At 44.0% G+C, this 27,120-nt stretch overlaps 1 protein-coding gene across 2 annotated transcripts in view; it reads right to left on the bottom strand.

Annotated features, from left to right (window-relative positions):
- LPXN (leupaxin) overlaps nucleotides 1-27,120 on the bottom strand; it is a 38,358-nt gene that overhangs the window by 7,375 nt on the left and 3,863 nt on the right. Inside the window, exons 2-7 of one of the 2 annotated variants that reach the window (XM_020894619.2) lie at nucleotides 24,871-25,028; nucleotides 17,768-17,814; nucleotides 11,639-11,738; nucleotides 7,816-7,983; nucleotides 6,470-6,643; nucleotides 6,302-6,383 (exon numbers count right to left, since the gene is read on the bottom strand). In XM_020894619.2, the coding sequence (XP_020750278.2) occupies nucleotides 6,302-6,383; nucleotides 6,470-6,643; nucleotides 7,816-7,983; nucleotides 11,639-11,738; nucleotides 17,768-17,814; nucleotides 24,871-25,028 (729 nt within the window). The remainder of the gene's footprint in view (nucleotides 1-6,301; nucleotides 6,384-6,469; nucleotides 6,644-7,815; nucleotides 7,984-11,638; nucleotides 11,739-17,767; nucleotides 17,815-24,870; nucleotides 25,029-27,120) is intronic. The other variant, XM_070472909.1, reaches the window with a different exon arrangement.

Raw genomic sequence — 27,120 nt, 5'->3', positions numbered from 1 at the left:
AAGCAAACCAACACCCACAACCATCTTCTTGCTTCTGAGGCACACGCCTATAGCACACATCTGTCACCTGGAGAGCTGGTCAACACACTGACTGCGTGGCCCCACCCCACCCACTGCTTCTGATTCAGTAGGTCGGGGTTGGGGCTGGAAACTCTGCATTCGTGACAAGGCCCCAAGCTGATGCTGGTGTCTCATAAAACAAATGGGGTAGAACTGAGCTTGCCTAGAAGTAGGTGTTACTTGAGAAAATTGTGAGACAGGCCGACTGCCCTAGGAATGACCCCCGTCTAGGCATTTACAGGGCAGCTGGTCTCAAGCATGACACAGCAGGGAAGTAACAGCCTCTGTTTCAGCTCAGGTGAGCCCCAGGAGAGGACTCCAAAGCAATCAGCCCAACTTGCTGTGATACCCCTGCAGTGAGTAATCCAACAAATTGAGAAAGTTTCAGCACTTAACTTTCCTGGAGGCTCTCTCCGGGGCCAATTACTCTGGAGGACGGATAAGAAACACTAACAATTTGCAAAAGTACCTTTGAGAGAAGAAGGGTGTTTGTACCCTGGTGAGGCTCCTAGCCACTTGGGAAATTAGGGGGCACCTGCATGGCCTGGATAATGAACAGTTAAAGAGAAAGACACCGGCACTGGGGACCCGGCCCCTGTGGGAGGATGCCAAGGGCTGGTGTGCTTAGCGGTGTGAGCCTTAGAGAGGAATCCTCTGAACTGAAACAAAGATGCAGATGAATTTAATTTCCCAGGAGGCTCAGCGGTTGCACAGTCATTACAGAAACTTCGTGTGTGACTATGTGACTTGGGGCCAGGCAGGATGCCACCTAATTAATGGACTAACCATATGGCAAGAGGCGCATTTACAGAAAACAACGGATGAAAGCAAACATACAACCCAAGAGGAGCTTCTGCTTAGCAAAGGGCCTTTTTTGTCACTTACCTCAATAAATATGCTTTAAGCGTGGCTTCATATTAATTATATAAAGTCATAAATGACCAAATTAGCCTTGTCTAGTTAGAAGGGGCCCAAGCCAAAAACAATATGAACTAGCTACCTTCATGGCACTTCCTGGTTATCCTATGGTAGGGTATTGTTCTTTTGTGTCTAACTTATGTCTCTTCTTGAAATATGTATGCATTGTTGCCTGCTCTCAGGCACCTTCCACATCATAATTATCCGCGGGCAGTATTCACTTGCTGACTCTTTTACCCAACAAACCCTCAGACTTCTTTGGCAACCAGTGCTATATAAATTGACCATGACTTAGATTAAATCTCAATGAAAAATGCTGCTTAACTAAAGTGCAATCTAAAAATGAAAGACCTAATGATTTGTGAAAAGCACTGAGCAAGCTTCAGTGAGCAAGCAAATGACTACAAAGCACTTTGCTAGTGGATTTTATCAGTGCAACTCTACCCAGGTCTGTCTTCAAATAAACTGCACCATGTTTGTGCCAAGAAAGTAAAGAGACCCAACAGCAGAAGAGGGATCCAGTCTCCATCAAGGGGCAGTTACAATGGTGCAGAAAAAAACATGGAACTTGCAGAAATGAGACCTGAGTCTAAATTCCAGTTCTTTGATTTTCTAGCTGCATGACTTCAAAAAAAAAAAGAAAATGACTTTACCTCGCTGATGCTCAGTTCTTCCAATACTTGATAAAATTATTCTCCCAAAGTTGTGGTGGGGATTAAATGAATAATAGTTAGGAATATACACAGGGTTTCCCAGGTGGCACTAGTGGTAAAGAAGCCTCCTGCCAATGCAGGAGGCATGAGAGATGTGGGTTTGATCCCTGGGCCGGGTTCCATCCCTAGAGGAGGGCAGGGCAACCCACTTCAGCATTCTTGCCTGGAGAATTCCATGAACAGAGGAGCCTGGAAGGCTGGAGTCCATGGCATCACAGAGAGTTGGACCCGACTGAAGCAACTTAGCACACATACATGTTAACCTGCCTGATACTGAAGACCAGTAGTTTCAGGAGAACTAGCATAACATGGGGCTTATCTTCATACCCTCTTGAAACATCACTATCACAATAGGTAAAGAATTATTTAAAACAGAAAGATTCATGGGGAAAAAGAGAAAAGGGAAGACCATATCACAGGTGAAATATCAAAATCGTCTAAAATTTAAATTAGCTATTAGAATGGCATCTAGCTTGGCAGAAACAAAACAAAATAAACAAACAACAACAGCAAAAATCTGAAACCTAGATAATGAAAGAGGGAGACGCTGGTAAAACTGAAGCCATCCTGGGGCTTGCTGGTGGTCCAGTGGTAAACACTTTGCACTTCCACTGCAGGGGGCATGGGTCTGATCCTTAGTCAGGGAACGGAGATCCCACATTCCCCATGCTGAGTAGCATGGCCAAAAAACCCTCAACCATCCTGAGCTCCAAACATCAAAGGAGCTCAGGCTCAGCTTATTTTAAATTCATAAAATAGTCTTCAAGGCTGGAAGCAGGATTGGTTGAAAGTCTGAAGAACTGTCAGAAAATCAGATTCCCCATCCGAACCATAAGATGCAATGATTACTTCTGTAAATTTCAAGTCAGAGGGTCTCAGTGTTCAGGGATACTGGACATTTATTATAAGAAAAGAAGTCAAGCTTTCTACTAAAAGTATTAGTCGCTCAGCCCTGTCCAACTCTTTGCAACTCTATGGACTATAGCCGGTCAGGCTTCTCTGTCCATGGATTCTCTTGGCAAGATCACTGGAGTGGGTTGCCGTTCCCTTCTACAGGGGATCTTCCTGACCCAGGGACCAAACCCGGGTCTCCTCATTGCAGGTAGAGCCACAGGGCAGCTCAGAGCCATTACTCTCTGAGCCACCGGGGAAGCCTGATGAATTAAAGTTCTGTGTTTTTTAGTAGAAAATGGGAATTAAATAAAAGTTGGCATACTGAATGGTAAAAACCCCATCCCCTAATCCCTTTTACTAATTTTTGTAAAGCTGACAGAGAGTACAGCTCTTTGGTAAAATTTATTCAAGGCAGAAGACCTAAAATATTAATATTCGAGGGTCCTGCAGCACCCTCCCTGAGTACCAGCCCACCAGTCAGCACATTCTGCCTCACCCACAGAGCTTCTGGTTAGCATTAAAGTGTCTCATTCATTCTTAAATAAAGAATGGGCAAGCAAAGGCCAGCAGCACTTGGCAAAGACCAATGCAACGGGATGGGGGGCATCAAGATGTGATAGATGTCAAAGTTCAAAGTGGGTGGCAAGACGTCCCTCAAAGTAGACAGTTATCTAGCTGCACAAATCTGCACAAACCTTGGACTCTTCACTTACACCAAGGATATAAAACAGGTAAAGAGAAAGGATCTTTTCCCTGATGGGAAAGATTGAGGGCAAGAGGAGAAGGGGAGATGGATGACGAGATGGCTGGAGGGCATCACCAACCCGGATGGACAAGACTTTGAGCAAATTCCGGGAGATGGTGAAGGACAGCGAGGCCTGGCGTGCTGCGGTCCATGGGGCCCCAGAGAGTGGACAGGACTGAGCGACTGAAGATCAGCAAAGAGAAAGGGAAGCTGAGACAGGGGTTTCTCTGAGAAAGCTGTGCTGTGCACGCCCCACCATCGCCGAGGGGCGTGAGGTGCGGTCCCGGGGAACCTCAAGTCAAGAGAGGGGCTGCAGTGGAACCACTCCGAGAGCTGGGTGCCCGCCAGGCGTGGGGTACAGTTGGTGCTATCTGACTCATCCTCGGAAAACACCCACAGCTGAGAGTCTGGTTAAAGGGCCTAGGGCCACTGAATGGAGCGAGGCACCTGAAATTAAGTGCAGTCATTCGAGCCAGCTTCCCCGGCGGCTCAGACGGTAAAGCATATCCCTGCATTGCAGGAGCCCCGGGTTCAATCCCTGGGTCTGGAAGATCCCCTGGAGAAGGAAGTGGCTACCCACTCCAGTATTCTTGCCTGGAAAACCCCATGGACAGAGGAGCCTGGTGGGCTACAGTCCAAAGGATCGCAAAAGAGTCGGACACGACTTAGCGACTCCACAACAACAAGAAAGTCGGAGTTAATTATATGCCAAGCCCAGAGAGGTCAAAGTAAATGAGACAACTTAGAGCTTTTCTGCCCTCCAGGCTAAACCCGTCCACCCCTGATTCTACCCTGGAGGGGTCAGCTGTGGAGATTAGCAATGGGTGTGAGAATAAAAGCAGGAAAGGACCAATCACTGGCCTTAGCCCGCTTCCCCGGCCTTCTGCAGCTTAAAGGGCCCACCAGGGGAGAGAGTACCTGTCACTTTAAATAAGTTGGAGGCTTTAGTTATCACACAGAACGAATTACCTAAGGACTTGGATTTGTGTTTTGTGTCTTAAATTGATTTTCTATTTAGAGTAGTTCATTAAGAATAATCAAAAAAGACATAAGACTGCCTCAAATTTTTATTTAGAAGAAAACTTTCCCCGTGAATTAATTCTAAAAGGACAGGAAAAGAAAAAGAAGCACAGGAAAAGAAAAAGAAGCGTTCTACTTTCATATATGAGTCATATTGGTTCAAAACAAACATAAAAAGAAGAAGTCAGGAAAAAAAAAAATCAAGACAACGCAGAAAACAGAAGGGAGCAAACAGCCCGCAACAAGGGTGAAACAGGTCAGGTAGAAAGTGTCAGGAAGAAGAACAAAATCTGAATAAAAGAAACTTTCAGCCATGGAGGCTAGAAGACAGTGGCAAAATGTCTTCAGAGTGATAAGGGAAGTAGCTTCTACCTAGAATTCCACGTCCAGGACACTTCAGGGAGACAAGATATTTTCAGATGCTCAAGGTTTCAAAGCTTTTACCAGGAGCTACTGGAGGCTGTGCTCCACCAAAATAAAAGCAGTAATACATATTCAAAGACGGAGGAAGGGATTTAGTACAAGGGATTCCTGAGATAAAGTATTGTTTCTTAGCAGGCAGGCTGGAGCAGGATGAAAGTTTCCTGGACGGATGTCTCCAAGAAAAAAAGAAAACATAAAACGAATGGAACTGATGTATTACCAGAAGTGGATGACCATTTTGAGAAGGATTTAGCAGCTGTCAGATAAATTTGTGATAATTACAATAAGAATTAAGCGAATGGAAAAGGGATCCAGATGTTAATTTCAGTAAATAACACATGTGTATGAAAAGGACACCAACGCAATGATCATCATCTTCATTACCAGTCTTCACGTGCCAGGCACCATTGCAAACACTACACTGATATTGTCTCTTAAAATCCTCATAATGACCCTATACAGTAAACATCATTTTTTCTTACTTCAAAAAAAAATCTTTTTGGTCGTGCCACATGGTATGTGAGAGCTTAGATTCCCAACCGGGATCGAACCCACACCCCCTGCATTGGAAGCATAGAATCTTAACCACTGGACCACGAGGGAAGTCCTAAAGTAAGCATTATTATTAGGTCCATTTTACTCATGAGGGAAGTGAGCTCCAAAGAAGGTCAAATAACTTAAACATCACATGGCTAATAAATACCACAGCCCAGATTTGAACCAGGCAGACGAACCCCCAAATCCACACTGTACTATATCACAGTTTGTTACATGACTCAATTGTGAGCAATATTTATGTGACTGTCAACATGTACACATCAAATACTCATCTGAGTTATATAATTACGACCTAACTATAACCGAGAGAATAGGGGAGGGGAATTATGTTGGGGGTGGGTGGAGGAGTAAGAGCATTTCTAAATCCTTATCTCTCTTGGTAGAACGTTACCGTGTAATGGCTAAAATTGGACAAAAAATCAACATAGAGGAACATACTATTCAAAATATACAAGTAAATGCTGTGCCGTGCTTCATCGCTCAGTCCTGTCCGACTCTCTGCGACCCCGTGGACTGTAGCCCGCCAGGCTCCTCTGTCCATGGGGTTCTCCAGGCAAGAACACTGGAGTGGGGTGCCATGCCCTCCTCCAGGGGATCTTCCCCACCCAGCGATGCAACCTGCAGGCAGGTTCTTTACCACTAGCGCCACCTGGGAAGCCCCACAAGTAAATAATAGAAGAAGCTAAAATATTTAGAGAGGAGAACTGGACTTGGGGGTGGGAAAAGGGAACGCAAGGGAGTGTTCTTTTTTACTATTGCTCTTGGCGTAGTATTTGCATTTTAAACTATGCATTTGTATGACTTTGATTTAAAATTTTCATTTAAGCAAAAGGTATCAATGTCAGATCAGGTAGGAAGGGATGGCGCTTGGTACCGAAACGGGCACCTGGGTGGTCGAGGCAGGAAGCAGGACCAGCTGAGAAGATCAGCGAAAAGCCCCGCTGGTGCTCTTGTAACCACCGGGCCGTACCTTCTTCACCGAACACCTCTCCACAGTGAGCGCAGAAGAAGTGCTCCGGGTGCCAGGTTTGGTTCATGGCCGTCAGCACTTTCTGGAAAAGCAACGGGGAGCGCGATTAGGAGGCCGCGGAGCTGTGAAACAAAAGCTGCGCGAAGGCGGGGGCGGGGGCTCACTCACGTCCAGGATGGGGGCGGCGCAGTAGGCGCAGCGCGGAGAGAAGAGGCGGTGGTAGTCCTCGGCGCAGTAGGCCAGGCCGCTCCGCTCGAAGAAGGGGCTGGAGCCGATCTCCCCCTTACAGTGGGCACACACGAAGTGCTCGGGATGCCAGGCCTGCCCCAGCGCGTGGATCACCTGCAGGGTGAAGCAAGCCTGGCGTGGGGGCCTGGCACCTGGGGGACCGCAGCGGGCGCGACTCTGGGGCGTGCCCTTTCAACAGCATCCATGGAAACGACACCCCTGCAGTTATGCCGCACTGAGGCCAAGACCTCGGGTGCACTCACGCGGCCTGTGGTCCCTGGGTATGTCGCTCAGTCGTGCCCGACTCTTTGTGACCCCATGGACTGCAGCCCACCAGGCTCCTCTGTCCCTGGGATTCTCCAGGCAAGAGTACTGGAGTGGGCTGCCATTCCCTTCTCCACCTGTGGTCTGTAATTCACGGATAATGGCATGGAGTCCACTGTTCCGACTCAATAAATGCTCATTCCGCTATACTGCCCCAGAAAATTACAGACACGAAATAGAGCGTAGTGGTGACGGATGACACGCTTGGCCTGGAAGGGATCCCGGGAACAGGAGAAGACCAATGACAGTTTTTATTCCTCTGATCTGGACACCTCATCTCACACCCTGTGGAAAGTCAGGTCTCAATGCCCTTTATAATGCCTTGGATGAAGGATGGTGCCCAAGCAGGAATTTGTGGTCATGCTATGATGCTGGGAGTGGCTGAAAGTCATAATCAGTCACTTTGCACTGGGAAGATTTGAACCGAGGGAGCAGAGGGAAAGTTATTCTCCATAAGGTAGTAGAGGAAAACGGTTACGAGCTCAAACTCTCAAGCCAGAAGCTCCCGGATTTGGATCTCACATCGACCTCTTACTAGACCTTGGCTGTGTCAGTTAATGACCCTGGGCCCTCAGTTTCCTCACTTTACAAAGAGCTTGTGACCACTGAAGGGCTGTGTGTCTGTGTGTGTACACTCAGTCGCTCAGTTGTATCCGACTCTTTGCGACCCCATGGACTGTAGCCCACCAGGTTCCTCTGTTCATGGGGATTCTCCAGGCAAGAATACTGGAGTGGGTTGCCATGCCCGTCTCCAGGGGATCTTCCCAATGCAGGACTGAAGGGATAATGCAGCCACTAAATAAAAGAAGACTTGTACGGTGCTTAGTCCACGCCTGGAGCACTGTAAAGGATCGGTATTACTAAACTGTCCTGGATTACGAGAAGAAAGAGCAGGCCTTGGAGGATGGAGACCGACACACAGACACGGAAGGCTGTAGGATCCATGTCCTGGCCCATCCCACCTTTCCAGCGATCGGTTTCTTGCAGGAGGCACAGTGGCCCTTGAGCACTGTGGCAATTCCCAGGTTCTGCAAGTCCTGCTGCAAGCCCCCCAGCATGGAGTCCAGGGAGGCCTTGTGATCCTGCTCGTCAGATACGGGTTTCTTGCTGGCATCTGCTTTCACTGTAACCTGCACCAAGAAGAGAACCGTCAAGAGAGTCATCCTCATTAGCATCTTCTGCACTATGTCTTAGTCTTTCCCTGAACTTCCTCCAAGGCGCTGGAAAAATCTAACATTGCAACACCAAAAAAAAAAAAAAAAAAATGCTTTCATCTCCCTTTCATTCTAAGTTCCTCAGGCTGAATGAAATCTGACTAGTCTTCCTGTTTGCAAATCTCTTCTGGCAGTAAGAAGTTGGACCTCGGAAGCTGATACCTTATCTCTTATGATGACTGCAGGTCAGCAATTCATCTTCTTTTTATTCATTTATGTTGCAGTGTTTTTTGGGCAGCTAGTTTGTGCCACTCACTGCTCTAGGCTCGTGGTGCAGAGCAATTCTCAAGACTAACCAAGTGTCTGCCCTCATGGAATTTATTTTCTCTGAGTAACAGACAGTAAGCAATTAAAGAAATAATAGATGATATGATGTCAGGTTAGAGACATGAATCATATATTGAGGCAAAAGACAGAGCGTGGGATTCAGATGAGGGCGATCGGAGAAGGCTAAGAAGCTGGTACTTGAGCAGATATTTGAGTGATGTACTGAGACACAGAAATATCGATAATTGTGAGGAAAGCATTCTAGAGGGAAGGACGGCCCAGAGGAGTGAGACAGTCTGACACATAAAAAGTAAAAAGAGGTCAGGAGGGCTGGAACACAGGGAGTGAGGATGAGTGAGGCAGGAGAAAACAATGGAAAAAGAGGCCATGATCACGCAAAGCCCGCGGGATAAAGCTTCGGTTTTACTATTTAATGAAAATAATTTGTTATTATTTAATAAAGCTCCGGTTTTATTCTGAAGGTGATGGAACCATTAGGGCACTTCAAGCATGAGAGGGAGAGGATCTGATTCACAAGGTCCCTGGAGTAGCTGAGTGAGGAATCAGGTGCAGACAAAGCAAGAGTGGAATCAGAGGCGCTCGTTAGGCAGGAGACTTTCAACACAGCTCGGATCAGAAATGCCTTGGGCCAGTGATGGTGGAGAAGGAGGTGAGAGGTGGTCAGATAAAACTTGGTGACCAGTTGGATTTATTAAAGAGAAACTCCAGTGCCGCTGTGATAAAACATTCAAAGGGAAAACTTCAAATTACAGAACAGTTGCCCAACTCGTCTCTCTCAACTCCCAGTTTCCAGACTACGGGGACTTCGGACCAGAGGACTGCAGCGCTTCTCCATGGCCTCCGGCACTGAAGTTGCAGCAACAGACGGACACTGCGTCTCCGTCCACTGCCCTCACTTTACCTTCCCGGTTTCATCTCTGATTACTCAGTAAAAAGCCCCCATTGTTTAAAGCCAGCCAGGCTCCTGGCCGTCTCCCGAAAGTGATCTGTTACCATTAGCCTTCAGGCCTCTGCCTGGGACAACTTCCCACTATCTCACTAATCCAAAATGTTCATTTCCCTTCAAGAAACTTACCATTTGACACATTTCCTTCCTCTCCTATTATATAATGTTAGTTAATGCTCAAGAGATTAGTGTTCTAAAGGCTAACATCAAAACGGCCTGAAAGTAACTCAGTAAAAATGCAGCAATGTATCTGTGTCTATATATACAATTAAATCTATTTGCTGGTATATATCAGAATGTTTCTGAAAGGATTATGTGGAAAACAGAAAATATTGAGTACCTCCAGGGGGCAGAACTGGATGGCTGGGAACGCTTCACTGTACACTGTTATACTCTGGATGTTTGTATAGTGTAAAGGTATGGCTATTAAACATAAATTTTTAAATGTAAATAAACTAAGACACATGCTAAATCAATTTTAAAACACCACACAATTAAAACTGCTAATGTAGATTTTTTTTCCTAGTATTTTCAGACATGGGCTTCCCTGGTGGCTCAGTGGTAGAGAATCCGCCGGCCGCTGCAGGAGATGCAGGTTCCATTCTGGAGTCGGGAAGATCCCCTGGAGGAGGAAATGGCAACCGACTCCAGTACTCTTGACTGGGAAACCCCAGGGACAAAGGCTCCTGCTGGGCTACAGTCCACGGGGTTGTAAAATAGTTGGCACGATTCAGCAACTAAACAACAACTTTTCAGATATACAATGCAATGAGGAATGCACTCAGCTTTACTGTAAATATTAAAAAGAAAACTTGTTTCTGATATTTATTCATTGTGTCTCTAATAACATGGTTATACATAATATATCAGAAACAGCGCTGGAAAGCCAAAGGTGAGCCACAAAGATAAGATTCCTGCCCTTCAATCACACACAGTTTTATGCACCGCCTTGAAATTACTTCATAGTCACTTCACGTGTGCATATGAAATACCCCAGCCAATTCAGAATGTTTGGATTCTCTACCTTAAGAATTCTAGCACAGTATTCTGTAATAAGCTAAATGGGAAAAGACTGGGAAAAGGATACGCGTGTATGTACGTAGCTGAACCACTTTGCTGTACCCCTGAAGTTATCGCACTGTTGATCCACCATGGTGGTGCTGGTTTAGTCGCTCAGTCGTGTCCGACTCTTGCGACCTCATGGACTGGAGCCCGCCAGGCTCCTCTGTCCACGGGATTCTCCCGGCAAGAATGCTGGAGTGGGTTCCCATTTACTTCTCCAGGGGACCTTCCCGACCCAGGGATCAAACCGGGTCTCCTGCGCTGCAGGTGGATTCTTTCCCTCTAAGCCACCAGGGAAGCCCAGAGACGAGACCAGGAGGGGTGGATTTCCTCTCAGTAAGAGCTTGGGACTCATCCTTCCTTTCAAAGCCACGCTTGCTCTCCCTTACTCTGCTCCAGCTTGCCGTGGGTCTCCTCCACCTCACTCAGGGAGGTCTCTTTAACAGCCCTTCCACACTTTATGCAGTTTTAGTGGCAAACAGTCTATCTTTTAGTCTAGTAAATGTCACCTAGTCTTATGTCTCATTTTATCAAGCACAGTCCAAGGCCCTTGAGATCAGAACCTGCATCGCAGTCTTTTATGTCCAGATAAGACATCTAAAAAAAAACCAATACAAATGCACTTATATACAAAACAGAAATAGATCCATAGACTAAAAATAAAAAAAAAAAAGGATGGTTTCCAAGGGGGTCAAAGGCCTCCCAGGTGCCGCTGAGGACAAAGAACCACCTGCCAATGCAGGAATGTAAGAGGTGAGCGTTCATCCCTGGGTCGGGAAGATCCCTGGAGGGGGAAATGACAACCACCCCAGTATTCTGGCCTGGAGAATCCCGTGGACAGAGGAGGCTGGCGGGCCACGGTCCATGCGGTCGCAGAGTCGGACCCGACTGGAGCGGCTCAGCGCACATGGGGGTAAAGGGCGGGAGGGCTAAATCGGGACTTTGGGATCACCATGGGCACATTATATAAAACAGACCACCACCAAGGACCCACTGCCGTGCACCACAGGGAACCGTGCTCAATGTTTCGCAATAACCTCTAACAGAAAAAAGTCAGATAGAGATATAGATGGAGATACAGAACTGAATGGTTCTGCTGAACACCGGAAACAGATACAACACTCTGTAAATCAGCGGTACTTCAGTGGGCTCATCCACTGAGTTAAACTGAGCCCGGCAGAATCCGTAAGGACTTCGGAGGGTTTCTAAAGTGGGAGGGCAGGGCGGGGGTCCACAGAGATGAGCCCTGCAGGCTGTGTCACAGAGCGTGCTCACCTGACGCTGCATTTCACACAGATGGGCCATCAGCTCATCCAGCTGTGCGGCGGCCGAGGTTTTAGAAGCTGGTGGTGATACCTTCGGCTCTTGAATCTCACTGTAAGGAGGAAAGAAAAAAAGCATACCAACACATCAAAACTCAAATAAGCGTTAGACCCTGCATAAAATACCAGAAAATGCAGTTTGAACTATTAATCCTTTGCATGCATGCTAAGTCACTTCAGTCATCTCCGACTCTTTGAGACCCTATGGACTGTAGCCCACCAGGCTCCTCTGTCTTTGGGATTCTCCAGGTGAGAATACTGGAGTGGGTTGCCACGCCTTTCTCTAGGGGACCTTCCCGACCCAGGGATTGAACCGGCATCTCTTAGGTCTCCTGCATTGGCAGGTAGGTTCTTTTCCCACTGTGCCACCTGGTTAGACTCACTAACCCTTTAGATATGACTAAAACTAGGCCAATTCAGCAACTTTACTTCCGAGACTCTATCTTACAGAAAAATTGGACATATCTATAAAGATATATGCACAAAGACAATCCTTGAAACACAAAAGCAGTATAGTTTTATGAGCAAATTAAATCTAAATGGACATATACTCAAATAAATGATGGTCCACTCGAACTATAAAATACCCTGTGGCTGCTAAAAAAAAAATGTTGACAGATTTATATGAACTAAGGAAGACTTCTAATTTATACTGCTAACTTAAAAAAAAACAAGGCCCAGAACAATATGAAAAATATCCTTCCATTTACATCATTTTAGAAACACAGATACATTAAGTATGATGCTGCACGCACAGAGACCTGTAAGAAGACAGACCTGTCGAGCTGGTCATCAGAGGGTGGGAGGACAGACTCTGCTGGAGGTGGTCTCACATTTTACCCTGGGTATTTCCGATTTGTCAGACTGTTTTTTTGGTTTGTGTTTGGCTGTGCTTCGAGCCTTGTGGAATCTTAGTTCTCCAACCAGGGACTGAACCTGGGCCCATCAGGGAAAGCACTGAGTCCTAACCACTGGACAGCCAGGGAACTCTTTGCTTTGACTTTTTTAAAGGACTATTTTTCAGAGCAGTTTTAGGTTTATATGCAATAGTAAGCAGAAGATACCTCTTTGACTTTTTACACAACTGAGTTTACAAAATAACTGTGTGTATGAAGTTATATTTTCAAAACAAAGGTCAGCTATACTAGGAAAGAGACAATGATAGAAACAGAGGAGACGGCAGGAGGGGCAGGCTGGGCATCGACAGTGCAAGTCTCGTGTACATGTGTCTCTTAGATGCATGCACACGATGATTCCATTAAATAACTTTCAGTATACTACATTAATATAGTCATAATGCTGCGATTCCTATTAAAAATTATGTTCAATATAAAATGAGTAATGTTAAATGTAGAAAATTTTAAAACTGCAGAGGAATACAAAGAAAAAAATTAAAGCACATATTCTCTTCCTTTTGAGAGTCACTGAATACTCTAGACATGATGGCTTATGTTTTTACACTCTTCTACGATTATGTATGATTTTAGGAAATTTAAATAGTACTGTTTTTCTTCATGTTTTAAAGTTAACATGTTTCCATACCCTAATTCACATCCTTATCTATCCTTTGCAACCATAATAGTTAACAATTATTGAGTGTGTAAATATCACTAGGCCCTCTGTAAAGGGTTTTACATGGGTTCTCTTTAAATCCTCGTAAAAACAATAGAGGTAAGTGGTACTACCCCCAGGTGAAGAAACTGGGGCCTAGGGACGCTAAAATCTTTGCTCTACCCTCTACAAAAGGCAAATAACTTAGTTTGGGCCTGCAGACTGCTAGCTTGTGTTCTCTATCACTAAATTACCTTTTAAAATGATGTATAAAGGCTATACAGTTTTCAAATGCATAATGTGCTATAATCTATTAAACCAATCATTTATTGTTACACACCTAGATTGTTTCTGATTTTCACTGTTGCAGTCAACACTGCTAAATAAATGTGTGATATCTTCACTTCCACAGAGTACATTCTGAGAAGTGGAATTACTGGGTTATACAAGTAACGGAATCTGGAGAAGTGTTTGTCATCAAATTAATCAAGAAGCTTAGCTAACAACCCACCAAACTATGTGTGTGTGTATGAGAGAGGGAGAGAGAGAAACACACAGAAAGCCATAAATAAAGTCAAATATTCTAAATCATTCACTAAATGTGTTTTCATAAATGACAACAAAGTCTTACTATTTTACTTATTTTATATACTTATCAACTAGGGAGAAAGTAGAAAAAAGATGGATATCTTCTTCTCTTAACAAAAAAATGACCCTCTCTTGGATACAACATGTCCTTCTACTGGCTCACGTACATTTGAATATCTAATAACAAGGAAAATGTAGGAGGAAAATGGATCTTTTCCCTTCTTAAAAGACTTTGTCCTTTAGGTGCAATATGGCTTCCTACCAGACACAAGTTTGCATTTGGTATTTTTTTTTTTGGAGGCGGGTAGTTAATGGAAGAACAAAAATGGTCAGGTATGCAAGTGACAGATTTAGTCCTTGGAGGTTTCCAACAAAGTGCAAAGGAGCTCTCTCTCACAACTCTTTTCAGTCTTAATCCCTCGGGAATTTCTGCCACAGGCACAAGTCTTAGGAATACAATAGGTGGCAGGACTAAACACCTCTCTCCTGTGTCCCAGCGTAGAACAAATGCAGCTTCTCATGCGGCCCTATATAATATAAAAACCTGTTCATCTCACAGATGGGCATCCTTGTTCTTTCTGAAAGGCCTCTCACTGGTTTGTTACCCCCCCCCTTTTTTTTTTTTGGCTGTGCTATGTAGCATGCAGAATCCTAGTCCTCCAACCAGGGATCAGCCCCGTGCCCCCTGCACTGGGAGCACAAACCCTCAACAGCTGACTGCCAGGGGAGTCCCTCTGACTAGTTGCTAACTAGACGCCTAGTGCAGTGTAGAAAGAGAGATCGTTGTCATAATGCCCTAAGAGTAACTGAGTCAACAGTATCAACTTCTAAATAAGAAATGAGAGACCTCTTGAAGTGTCGATGATGACTTCACTTCAGGACATGCTCCTGAAAAGAGAGAAACCCTCCCATCAGAGCTCCTTTGATCTGTCCCTCGATCTCTTATTAAAGATGATGTGTGCATGCTAAGTCGCTTCAGTCGTGTCTGAGACTGTGATCCCATGGACTGTAGCCGCACCGCCCCCCGCCCCACCCCCAGGCTCCTCTGTTCATGGGATTCTCCAGGCACGAATCCTGCAGTGGGTTGCAGGCCCTTCTCCAGGGGACCTTCCCGACTCAGGGATCACACCTGTGTCTCTTAGTCGCCTGCGCTGGCAGGCGGGTTCTTTACCATGAGCACAACCTGATCAACGCACTTAAGCACGCCGTCAGTAACAACTTCATTATGCAGAGGTCTTAATAATACAGACAGGGGTGGCAGGATGGCCCGGGGGTCTCCGGGACCAGATTTGCTACATAGCAGAGGGAACTCAGCTCGGAGCTCTGTGATGACCGAGAGGGGAGGGCTGGAGTGGGGAAGGGTCAAGACGGAGGAGACATACGTATACTGAGGCTGACTCACGTGGTTGTTCAGCAGAAACTAACACAGCTTTGTAAAGCAACTATCCTACAATTAAAAAAAATCCTATGATAAACCACTAAAAAAATACAAATATAGAGGGAGGTGGGAGGGGGGACTGGGATGGGGAATACATGTAAATCCATGGCTAATTCATATCAATGTATAACAAAAACTACTGTAATGATGTAAAGTAATTAGCCTCCAACTAATAAAAATTAAAAAAAAAAAACAAATATAAAAGTTGAGTTCAAGACTTCTCAGGTGAAGGGCTTTATTTTTTCCCCTATTTATTCCTCTGCAATATGCTTATGAAGTGTCCCTCCCTATTCTTAACTAAAATTATTTTGGGTGATATAAAAGATACATTTCTCAAAATCATCATATTGTTATATCCACAACTGGTATTGAACATACTTTCAAGGTTGAAAGTGATGCTTGGTTAATTTAAGCAAGTCAAAGGGAACGGTGGAAACAGCATGCAGGAAACTTGCTTCTGTGTCTCATGCTGAATCTGCACATGGAAGCCTTGCGGGCTCTGAATTATATCAGCCTAGGGTTTGGATCAGCCCATTACATGTTTACTAGGCCACCTGGATTTCATATCACTCTCTTACACAGATCCACACGCTGGGTATCGTTCAGTAATGGCATTTGTATCGATTGAGATCTGCTCCGGAAAATACAAAGACTGAGAGAAAGCAGGAGGAATTTCATCCAGCAATTTGATGCCACAGGTGATGGAGAGCTCAGAAGCAAACAGCAAGCGGTGAGGGGTCCCAGAGGTCAGGCACAGCAAGAAGCCATTAGGTCAAAGGCACCAGACCCCAGGAGCCCAGGTTTCCAGGCAGAGGAGGGAATCAGAAGCCATAAAAGGACATACAACTGCTGTCAGAGACGCGGCGGAGACAGAGACCGGGCGAGCACACGCCCTGACATCCTGGCCTTGCAGCCCTCCCCCCGGTACCCCCACCCGCCCGGCCGTCTCCCCACAGCGCCTTCCGTCGTCTGCAGCCGGTGGGAGCCGACCGACCCTACGGCCGCTGGAGCGGGTAAAACCCAGCCTGCAGCGGCCAGCTCTCCCGGGTCACAGAAGAGGGAGACGGGGTCTGTCGGGGTCTGCACTCCGGGGGAAAGGCGCCGGAAGTTAGCACGCGCTCCATCAGCGGCCCGAGGCCAGACGCGGCCAAGTGGTGGCTGGCTGGGCTGGGTCTCATGCTACGCGTCCCTGTGTTTACTAGCGTTTCCATTCAAGTCTGGGTTTCCTCAATGTAAACAAGAATTAAAGATGAACTGAGAACCTACAGTGTACCGCTTACTTACTGTTTTGCTGTGTTTTCTTTTTTTTTCTTTTTACAAAGGAGAGAGATGCAAGGCCTAAGGGGCACGCCCAGCAGGCAGCTTCCTAGGACTGGAGCAAGCTGGCCACACATATTAGTAAGTTGCCTTCACTCTCACCAGAACAGACAGCCCCCTCAGACGGGAAGTCAGGCCAAGGCTTCAAAAGAGAGCCCAGGCCCTTCTTGTATTTTTGTGCCACGTGTGCGTTACTGGTTGCAATTCTGAAAGCAAGTTAAGATGTGCAGTTTCTCTTCACCAAGCGTGAAGTTTTAGCATCTACATTTTAAACCGTTTGATTTGTTTCCCAGAATGCTGATTTTTTTTTTAATTTCAAGCTATAACTGAAGAGAGAACAGAAACAGTGGCCTTTTAATTTTTTTAGATCGTCAAACTCTCCCTTGGCCGGAAGAGATCATTTAGTAAAGTAGAATCTGCAGCAATATGTAACTTTTATTAAAAGGAAATCCCTCCACCGCTAAATAAATGCTGAGTAACCCAGAATATTCATTGGAAGGATTACTGCTGAAGCTGAAGCTCCAATACTTTGGCCACCTGATGCGAGGAGCCGGATCATTGGAAAAGACCCTGATGCTGGGAAAGACTGAAGGCAAAAGGAGAAGGGGGTGACAGAGGGTGAGATGGTTAGATAGCATCGCCGACTCACGGACACGAATTTGAGCAAACTCCGGGAGACAGTAAAGGACAGAGGAGCCTGGCGTGCTGCCGTCCACGGGGTTGCAGAGTCGGACACGACTTAGCGACTGAACGAAAGCAACATGTATTCATCAGTCTGCCATGGAGACCCACTGTCTTAGTTCAGCCCTGATCCTAGCTCAGAGTTTGTCAGCATCTTGCTGACATTTCTTTAGGTGTTGTCTCTTTTGTGAACTGAAGCTCGGTATCTGGAATAGCTGGGCCGAAGCACCCGTGGTGACTCGGGCTGTTCACATATTTTCAGGGGGTAAAGGAAACAACAGCGCCCGCCCGCCTGGGTGGCTGGACGACCCGTCTAGAAGCCAGGCTCCGTGAGAGACCGCCGCATGGCAGCTGGCGGAATCCCACCACTGCTCACAGGCCACGGAGCGGGGAGGGAAGTAGGGATGCTAGTAACAAACGCTTGCAAAGCAAATGGTGGGCCAGACAGAGGTTGGTAACAATTCTCTAGTAACCCTAATGTTTAAATATTTAATTGAAAAAAAATACCTGTAGACATTGGGTTCCTGGATCTCGGTAGTATACACAAGCTGCACCTAAGACACGCAAGCGACAGAGAAGAATAAAGAATGAATTTCTCATTATTTGAATGTTGGATAAACAACAAAGTCCTACTGTAAAGTACAGGGAGCTGTATTCAATATCCTGTGAAAAACCATAATGGAGAAGAATATGAAAAAGAAATAGATAATACATATATATATATATATATATATATATATATATTCATGTGTGTATATGATAACTGAATCCCTTTGCTGTACATCAGGGGTTAACACAACATTGTAGATCAACTGTACTTCAATAAAATTTTTGAATACAAAATAAATTTAACAAGAATACTAGTACTTACCCACAGCCAGAGTTTGAAGATGTTTGTTTGGAGCTTCTAAAGGGGCCTGATCACTAGCATATGTCAAATCTTTCACAAGGCAGAGGAGCAGCAGCCATCCCATAGAGACAGGCCAAATGCTTAGCACAGTTGCTGGCTTGTGATCAAATACAGGGACACCACCCCCCCCCACTGCCCTCAAAGCACTGACACAGAGATGGCACCATTCTCAGAAAAGAACCACAAAACATGAGTCTTGGCGAAGCACCTCGAACTAGACAGGATGGGAAGAGTATAATGCGGTTCAATTTAACACACCAGAAGAGATAAGCAGTGACTGTATAGGGTAGCTGACCCATAGTTTATTTCATGAGCAAATATTTATTGAGTGCCTGTCAGGTGTGAGGGCTAGGGGATGCAGGAGTCAAAAAATGAAACAAAAGAATAGAAATTGTTCCTGAGACTTACATCATGGTGGTGAGAGACAGATAATAAACAAACTAATATGTAAAAAATAATAAACATTAATGATGGGTAGGAGATAAGAAAGGGGCTTCCCTGGTGGTTCACTGCTAAAGAATCAGCTGCCGATGCAGGACATGCAGGTTTGATCCCTGGGTCAGGAAGTTCCCCTGGAGAAGGAAATGGCAACCCACTCCAGTATTCTTGCCTGGAGAATTCCATAGACAGAGGAGCCTGGTGGGGGCTATAGTCCATGGGGTTGCAAAAGAGTCAGACACTCCTTAGAGACTAAACAGCAACCAAGGAGATAAGAGATGGGGGAGGGATGACATTCATCAATATATTGGTTGAGGAAGGAGCACTTGGGCAAGGACTTAAAGGGAGTGAGGACAGTGTGCAGATATCAAGTGTAATTCGGTCCAGATAGAGAGCTTCTTGGAGCATCTATGGAACAAGCAGAGACCAGCGTGACCTCAGTAGACAGCACCAGTGAGACAAGAATAGAGTTAGGGCCCAATTCATGCAGGACGTGACCACATAATTCAGTATTCAAAGAGTCAGGGCCCAGTTCATGCAGGACGGTGACCACATAAGTCATTATTCAGACTGGGACACCTTTGAGAATGACGTGAGGTGCAAGTCACTCAGTCGTGTCTGACTCTTTGTGACCCCATGGACTATACACCCCATGGGATTCTCCAGGCCAGAATACTGGAGTGGGTAGCCGTTCCCATCTCCAGGGGATCTTCCCAACCCAGGGATCAAACCCAGGTCTCCCACATTGCAGCCAGATTCTTTACCAGCTGAGCCACAGGGGAAGCCTTTGGGAATGAAAGAGAGTGCTAAAAATAACTAATATTACCTTAATTTTTTAAATGTGTATTTATCGGCCAATATTTTTATTTTATCATATTGGTGGACCTAACAACTAATTCTACTCAAAATAAAAATTTCTAGAACATTTCAAAATGACATATAGCTATGAACATGAAAGCAAAAAATTTTTTAAACTTTTTATATTGATTACTTGAGCATTTTAAAATGGCAGAACTAAATAGTCTTGATATATATATATATATATATGCATATCTTAATTGGCTACTTAGCCATTGTTGTCTTTAACATGGTAATGCTAAAATTTTTCTGAAAAAATGCCTTTTTTCAACATGATCTTATCAATTTTTACACTTTTTATTAAATTGCAGTCTTCTGTGAAGCTGTGTTTTATGGTTAATATATCTGAAATTGTTGACACTGTTTCTCCATAGCCCATAATAATTTTAATTGAGAAGATACTCCCTGTCTAGATGCTGATGAACCTCTAAGTTTGGAGCAGATTATGCTGAATGGAAGATATTCTCAATCCTATTTTTTATGTTAAAATGTGTAAATATTTTAGCTTCAATTTTTCACACGTGCGGTATTTCTTCCTCCATTCGGTGCAACTTTCTTTGGTATTTTTACAAGACAGAGCTCTTAAATGATGCCTTCTAACATTTCATCACATGTAGATACTGCAAAATCATAGGCCTTCATAATTTCATCCCATTCTGATGGGAATATAAATTTATTCAAGTAAAATCAGGAGGCCCATCAAAGTTCAAATGTTTCCAAAACACGATTTTCCAGTGAGGTCATTAAATATCTGAGCGCTCATCTACTGATTGGTTCATTTCCTCCCAGGTTTTTGTAAGGAGAAATCTGAGCTACTTCCTTTTTGCAAACTTTGTTGCACATAATTGCAACTTGTTAAGAAAACTTCAAAAGCTGAATTTTCATGCTACATTCATTAAATAATCTGATTAAATATTTCCAACTGATTTTGCACATAACCTGGCCTACACTGAGGTTGTTTTACAAAGTGACTTTTCAAAGGCTCAGACATTTCTTTAAAACCCAGTTGATGGCAGGCAATGAATAGAGAAAATATATACAGCCATGCTAATATATATTTTTAGATTCAACAACAGCTTCTGTCACAGAAGTTTTTGAGTTGAGCTATACACACACACACACACACACACACACACCTGACTGTGTGTGTGTGCACGTGTAAGTCGCTCAGGCATGTCTGACTCTTTGTGACCCCACGGACTGTAGCTCCCTAGGCTCTTCTGTCCTTGGGATTTCTAAGGCAAGAATACTGGGTTGCCATTTCCTTCTCCGCTGATTGTGTGTAAATATATAAAGACTTTAAATTTTAACAACCGCAGTTTCTATTCTGATTGGTAGAATACCGAAGCTTATTCGGATGCAGTCATGAATTTTGTGAACATCACGACCGGTTCCAACTACCTATCTGCTCCACAGGCTTTTAAGTATGAAAAAAACAAACAAACAAACATTGATTTTACCATTAGGCTGTGCTCCATCAAAATTTGTATTAGTATTATCACCCCCTCAAACAACATTGGTCTCCATTGTTGAACTTTTCAACTAAATTTATGAGGGCATTAGCAATATCAGATGTTTCATTTTAGACAGAAGAATAAATTTCTGAGTACTTTTCTGTGGTCCTTTGAATGAGCTTTAACAATTAAACCAATTTGGAACTAAAGTTTCTAATTGAGGCCTCTAACTGATTTAATTTGACATTATCTGGTGGCTTGCAAAAGGAGTCAATTAATTATCACTAGTTCACTTTAGTTACAAGCCCAAGAAAACTTAGAATTGAAAATGAGCAAAATTAATTGAGGAGAGTCATTTGATCTGTATGGATGGTGTGTATCACAATGGTGTGTAATCACACTTCCTGCAGCTTCACATATTGAATTGTCATCTGGCACATTCTTCTTAAGTATTAACTTTTCAAAACCAAAACTACACATTTCATTGTCACAAGAAAGCTGATGATCGGGACTCCCCTGGTGATCCAGTGGTTAAGGTTCCCTGTCTGCCAAGCAGGGAACATGGGTTCAATCCTTGGTCTGGGGAGACCCCACATGTCTCAGGGCAGCTAAGCCTGTTCACCACAAATACTGAGCCCAGTTGCCCCAACTCTTGAAGCCTGCACTCCCTACAGCCCATGTTCCTTGACGAGAGAAAGCTCGCCGAAACTAGAGAAAAACCAACATACAGCAATGAAGACCCAGCACAACCAGTAAATAAATAATAAAGATTTTTTAAAAAGAAGAGATGATGATGGGTGTGTATTCTGCACAAAGTATTTGTTCAACTTTGTTAATATTTACCATCCAACATGGGGGGGGGGACTAGAAATATCATTGTCAGTTCGAAAACCAGAAGACACAAATATTATAAAGAAGCATCAAGATCTACTCCGAAAGTCACTATTAGCATAAACAGATCCCACTTAGGGGGCAGACGTTTAACCACTAGACCACCATAGGAGCCCCAGACATCAACTTTTGGAGACAGTTAAACGCGTAGTTTTGGTTTCAGTTTGGACTTGAGCCAAATGCTGCTGGAAGTGTTCATTACACAATTTAAAAGCATTATCAAATAATAAAACTAACATCTTTAATATACAATCAGTGACAAAACTGCTTTAACAAGAACATTTCGATCACACTGTACCCTATGGCAAGAGCGCTCAGCCTCGATTTCTTAAGCAAGATGTGTGTGACTTTAAGCCACAGTTTCCCGTATTTCTCTCTGGCCCCGAGGAGACTCTCTGCATTTCACAGGCCATCTCACGACCACAGCAGGGCACTGGCGGTGCTATGACAAGTGGCCAGCAGGGGAAAAAATACCTCATCATTTTTCTTGCCACCACTCAAAACCAGAGGAGTCAGCTGCCACTGACTGTGGGGCTTCAGCTCTAGCTATGACAGCCAGCACCCTGAGAATCACCCTTCAAAGGGTGCTGCCAGTTAGATTTTGTCTTAACAGCATCAGGAAATGAGAGACTAGTAACTGTCATTAGTCATCTCTTAGATCCTAGACTTCCCTCGTAGTTCAGTTGGCAAAGAATTCACCTACAATGCAGGAGACCGAGGCTCGATCCCTGGGTGGCAAAGATCCCCTGGAGGAGGAGATGGCAACCCACTCCAGGATTCCTGCCTGGAGAATCCCATGGACAAAGGAGCCTGGCGGGCTATAGTCCATGGGGTCGCCAAGAGTCAATCATGCCTTAGCGACTAAATCACATCTATTAGATCCAGCTATAATTAAAACTGAACATCCAAAAAACGAAGATCATGTCATCCAGTCCCATCATTTCATGGCAAATAGATGGGAAAAAAGTGGAAACAGTGACAGATTTTGTTTTCTTGGGCTCCAAAATCACTGTGTATGGTGATTTCAGCCATGAAATTAAGAAACCCTTGCTCCTTGGAAGAAAAGCTATGACAAACCTAAACAGTGTATTAAAAAGCAGAGGCATCATTTTGCTGATAAAGGTCCATATAGTCAAAGTTATGGTTTTTCCCATAGTCATGTACAGATGCGAGAGTTGGACCATAAAGAAAGCTGAGTGCAGAAGAATTGATGCTTTTGAACTGTGGTGTTGGAGAAGACTCTTGAGAGTCCCTTGGACTGCAAGGAGATCCAACTAGTCCATCCTAAAGGAGATCAGTCCTGGGTGTTCATTGGAGGGACTGATGCTGATGCTAAAGCTCCAATTCTTTGGCCACCTGATGCGAAGAGTGAACTCACTGGCAAAGACCCTGATCCTGGGAAAGATTGAAGCCAGGAGGAGAAGGGGACGACAGAGGATGAGATGGTTGGATGGCATCACCGACTCAACGGACATGAGTTTGAGCAAGCTCCGGGAGATAGTGAAGGACAGGGAAGCCTGGTGTGCAAAAGAGTCAGACACAACTGAGTGACTGAACAACAGCAAGAATAAAGTAAGAACTCTGTTCACCGAACATGTTTCATGTACTATCACATGAGACTGTGAGAGAAGCCAGAAGAACCAAGTGAAGGTTTATAATCCATGCTGGTTTACTTTAAAGCTGATACTAATTTTAAAAATTTCACACAATGGAAAATCTGGGGTAAAAGGTAAAGTCAATAGTAGGATGTCAAGAAAATAAGCAAAAACCCAGGTTCTTCCAAGTGAACCAAGACATATGATCAGCCCATAAATAAGGTCAGTATAAAGACTGTGGCTTTTTACTACAAATGAGATGAGAATTCATCTCCGGGTTCTGAGTAGAAGAGTGAGGTGATCTGATTCAAGTTTTACAGGATTATCCCGACTGCAAGTTGGAGGATAAATTGCAGGGAGTCAGGTTAGGGGATCAGTTAGGAGTCTATGGCCATACCTCAGAGCTGGAACAAAGACAGTGGCTCCCTAGTAAAGAGAAATGTGTGTCCTGAAAATTGAACAAGTGCAGCTGGAAGGAAGAACAGTTCACGAGGAAGCCTTCCCACAGGCTCAGACTTCAGATGTGTGCTACTGGTGATTTCATATAGCGTACAAGGATGAGTCAGAATACCACAGTTCAGGGACTTCCTTGTGGTGCAGCGGTAAAGATTCTGCGCTCCCAATGAGGGACACACAGGTTCGATCCCTGGTCGGGGAACTAAGATCCCACATGCAGAACAGTGTGGCCAAAAAGAAAACAAATCATTGTTCAGAAACACCAGATATGAAGAGCATCATCTTAATTCCTCCTATGCTAATCCATTCTCACCAAGTAAGCTTCTAATTATAAAGTAGATGTATGTAGACTTATCCACAGTAAAGGAATACATATATCAGCAAATGTTATTCGTATCTGTTCTACTTGACAGTTTAAATTCTAACCACAAGTTGATAAATTGGATTTCGGGAGGGGGAGGTTAATTCCTAATCTTTCCTGAGTGTAGTTTTCTTGTGTTGGTTCCCTAGAGTTTCCTCACCTCTGGACATACTAATAATTGAATTTCCTAATATATTCAGCAGAAAATAAGAGCTGGAAAGTGATGACCCTAAAAAAAGTCATCCTGAGAAGATTTAGGTAAACTGTCACTTGGCCTTGCCCAGGTGATCTCTGGCCTTATTGAGTGACATTCCAATCAAACTGCAACATGCATGTCTGATACCCAGGTGGTGATATCAGAATATCCCAAATGAATTACAGAATATTCTGCCAGCTCCAGGCCCTCATAAGAAAAAAAAGTTTCCAAAGATTTATTCTTCTATGATGCTTTTCTCAGTGCTCCTCCTCTTTCTAAAAACAACCACCTTTATCATTTTTTTAAAAAGATTTAATTTTTAAGGAGGAATTTTTTTCTCTCTCTTGGATATGTGATTCTCCCTTTGCATAATTTTATTTGAGATACAATTACTTTTCAGAAATGCACTCAAATATGTATACCCAAGGTACTTCAATAAATGAAAAGTTACCGGAAAGGGATTCGTGTCATCAGGAATGGAAGGGACCTTTGAAGTCTCAGCAAGGTTACTCTCCTTTCTGGAATGCTGATCCAAGGGAGAAGAAGCTGCCTTGGAGTAGTCATCACTTTCCTGGAAGGTAGAATGTTCCAGTTCCTCCAACAAGGCATCTATATCAAAAGATACAAGGGAATCATGATATGCACTATGTGCCTCTTCTAGAATAATTATCCTCTTGAGTATCCCCGTTGTGCTGCATTCATCTCCCTCTTCTCTTAGGTTAACAGTTAAGTCTAAATTCAAACATCCTCCCTTACTCCTTATTTGACTTCAAGAATGCGGTCTATTTTACCAGGAGATGTTTAATGCCCTCTGTATACTGTGGCCTATTTCTTATTTCCCACAGCTGCGTTCAATCGCACAGTCTCACTCTATAGTTTGACTTTCTGTATTGCCCCGTATTCATTTTTATCATTGAGAGTGGATCACCCACGAAGATCTCCAATTAGAGAAATGTAAATGGGGATGTCCCTGGGGGCCCAGTGGCTAGGACTCTGCACTCCCGATGCAGGGGGCCTGGTTTCAACCCCTGGTCAGGGAACTAGATCCCACAGGCCGCATTGAAGATCAAAGATTCCACGTGCCGCAACTAAGACTTGGCACAGCCAAGGAAATAAGCAAATAAATAATTTAAAAGATAAATGTTAAAATATATTTTAAATTATTTATTTTTAATTGGAGGATAATCGCTTTACAATACTGTGTTGGTTTCTGCCATATAGTAACATGAATCAGCCATAGTATACGTATGTCCCCCGTCTTGAAGCTCCTTCCCACCTCCCTCCCCATCCCACCCCGCTAGGTTGTCACAGAGCGGTGGGTTTGAGCTCCCTGTGTCATACACTGGCCATCTGATTTTACCTATGGTAATGTATACGTTTCAATGCCACTCAGCTTTTCCCAGTGTCCCCACCCCCCTCTGTGTCCACACTATGTTCTGTGTCTGCGTCTCCTGCTGCCCTGCAAACAGGCTCATCAGTACCATCTTTCCGTATATGTGTGTTAATATTTGACGTCTATCTTTCTCTTTCTGACTTACTTTGCTCTGTATAATAGACTCTTGGCATAAATGCTACATATTTTCCTATCAGAAAAATATGAGCAATTATTTTACAGTTTTCCCAAACATACCAACCAGTATAGTAAAATTGATTCTTAATCCTAATATTTTTTTTTCCTTATATCCCCAGCATGTAACAAAATTCTCAAGGTATTGTGGGGAGTATGGGGAGAAAAATGGATTGATTGGAAATATACTGCAAAATTGAACAAGATGCTACAGTCCAAACAGTTGAAATCTGTTTCTCTTGTAGTTTTCTTAGGAGAAACCAACGGACTTTCTTGTATGAGTATTTCACCATCAACTTTCTGTTTTCAGGAAATTAATATTGATAATTAATAAAATTAACATAGGAAATATATTTATTTATATTATTTATAAATATAAATTAAATATAATATTAATACAATAAATGATATATAATAGTTATATATTTATATATTAGTCATCCTAATACTTTGAGTCAAGTGAAAGTATTGTCCTTATTTTGTAGATTAAGAAAGAGAAAAATATCTTATTTAAGGTCACCCTGCTACTGGGTGCCAGCTGATGTCTCCAATGCAGGAGATGCAGGATATGTAGCTTCAGTCCCTGAATCGGGGAGATCCCCTGGAGTGGGAAATGGCAACCCGGGCCAGGATTCTCGCCTGGAGAATCCCATGGACAGAGGAGTCTGGTGGGCGAGAGTGCACAGGGTTGCAAAGGGTCAGACGCAACGGAGCGACTAAACACTCCGTCTACTGAACGCAGAATCCGGCTGATCCTGAACTATCTGATTCCTGACGCCTGCAGGCCAGAAATGCCAGACCTCTTTCCCATGCAGATTCTCTGGGTCATCTTTGCAGGACACGTGCTTCTCTGAGACTGTTTTCTCATCCACATTAATGAAGCAATTCTATCATAAGAGTATTTTTTAAATTGCAGATTCACACCCAGGGGTGAAACTCCTGTGAATTTCTTACCAGAGACTGTAGTGTTTTAAACTTTACGAAACACTGGATTATATTATTCCTAAGGCTCTGCCTAGCTCTAAAGTCTTCAGATGAGGAAAATGAACTTTACAAGTCATTAAAAAATGAATTTAAATTTCTGATGTTGGGGGATGGGTATTTCTTAATGGCGTAAGAAAAGATCTGATCATT

This window comes from Odocoileus virginianus, chromosome 10, assembly GCF_023699985.2.
Source record: "Odocoileus virginianus isolate 20LAN1187 ecotype Illinois chromosome 10, Ovbor_1.2, whole genome shotgun sequence".
Classification (NCBI taxonomy): Eukaryota; Metazoa; Chordata; class Mammalia; order Artiodactyla; family Cervidae; genus Odocoileus; species Odocoileus virginianus.
The sequence above is the reverse complement of the archived record's forward strand: the minus strand, read 5'-3'. Positions and strand labels throughout refer to the sequence as shown.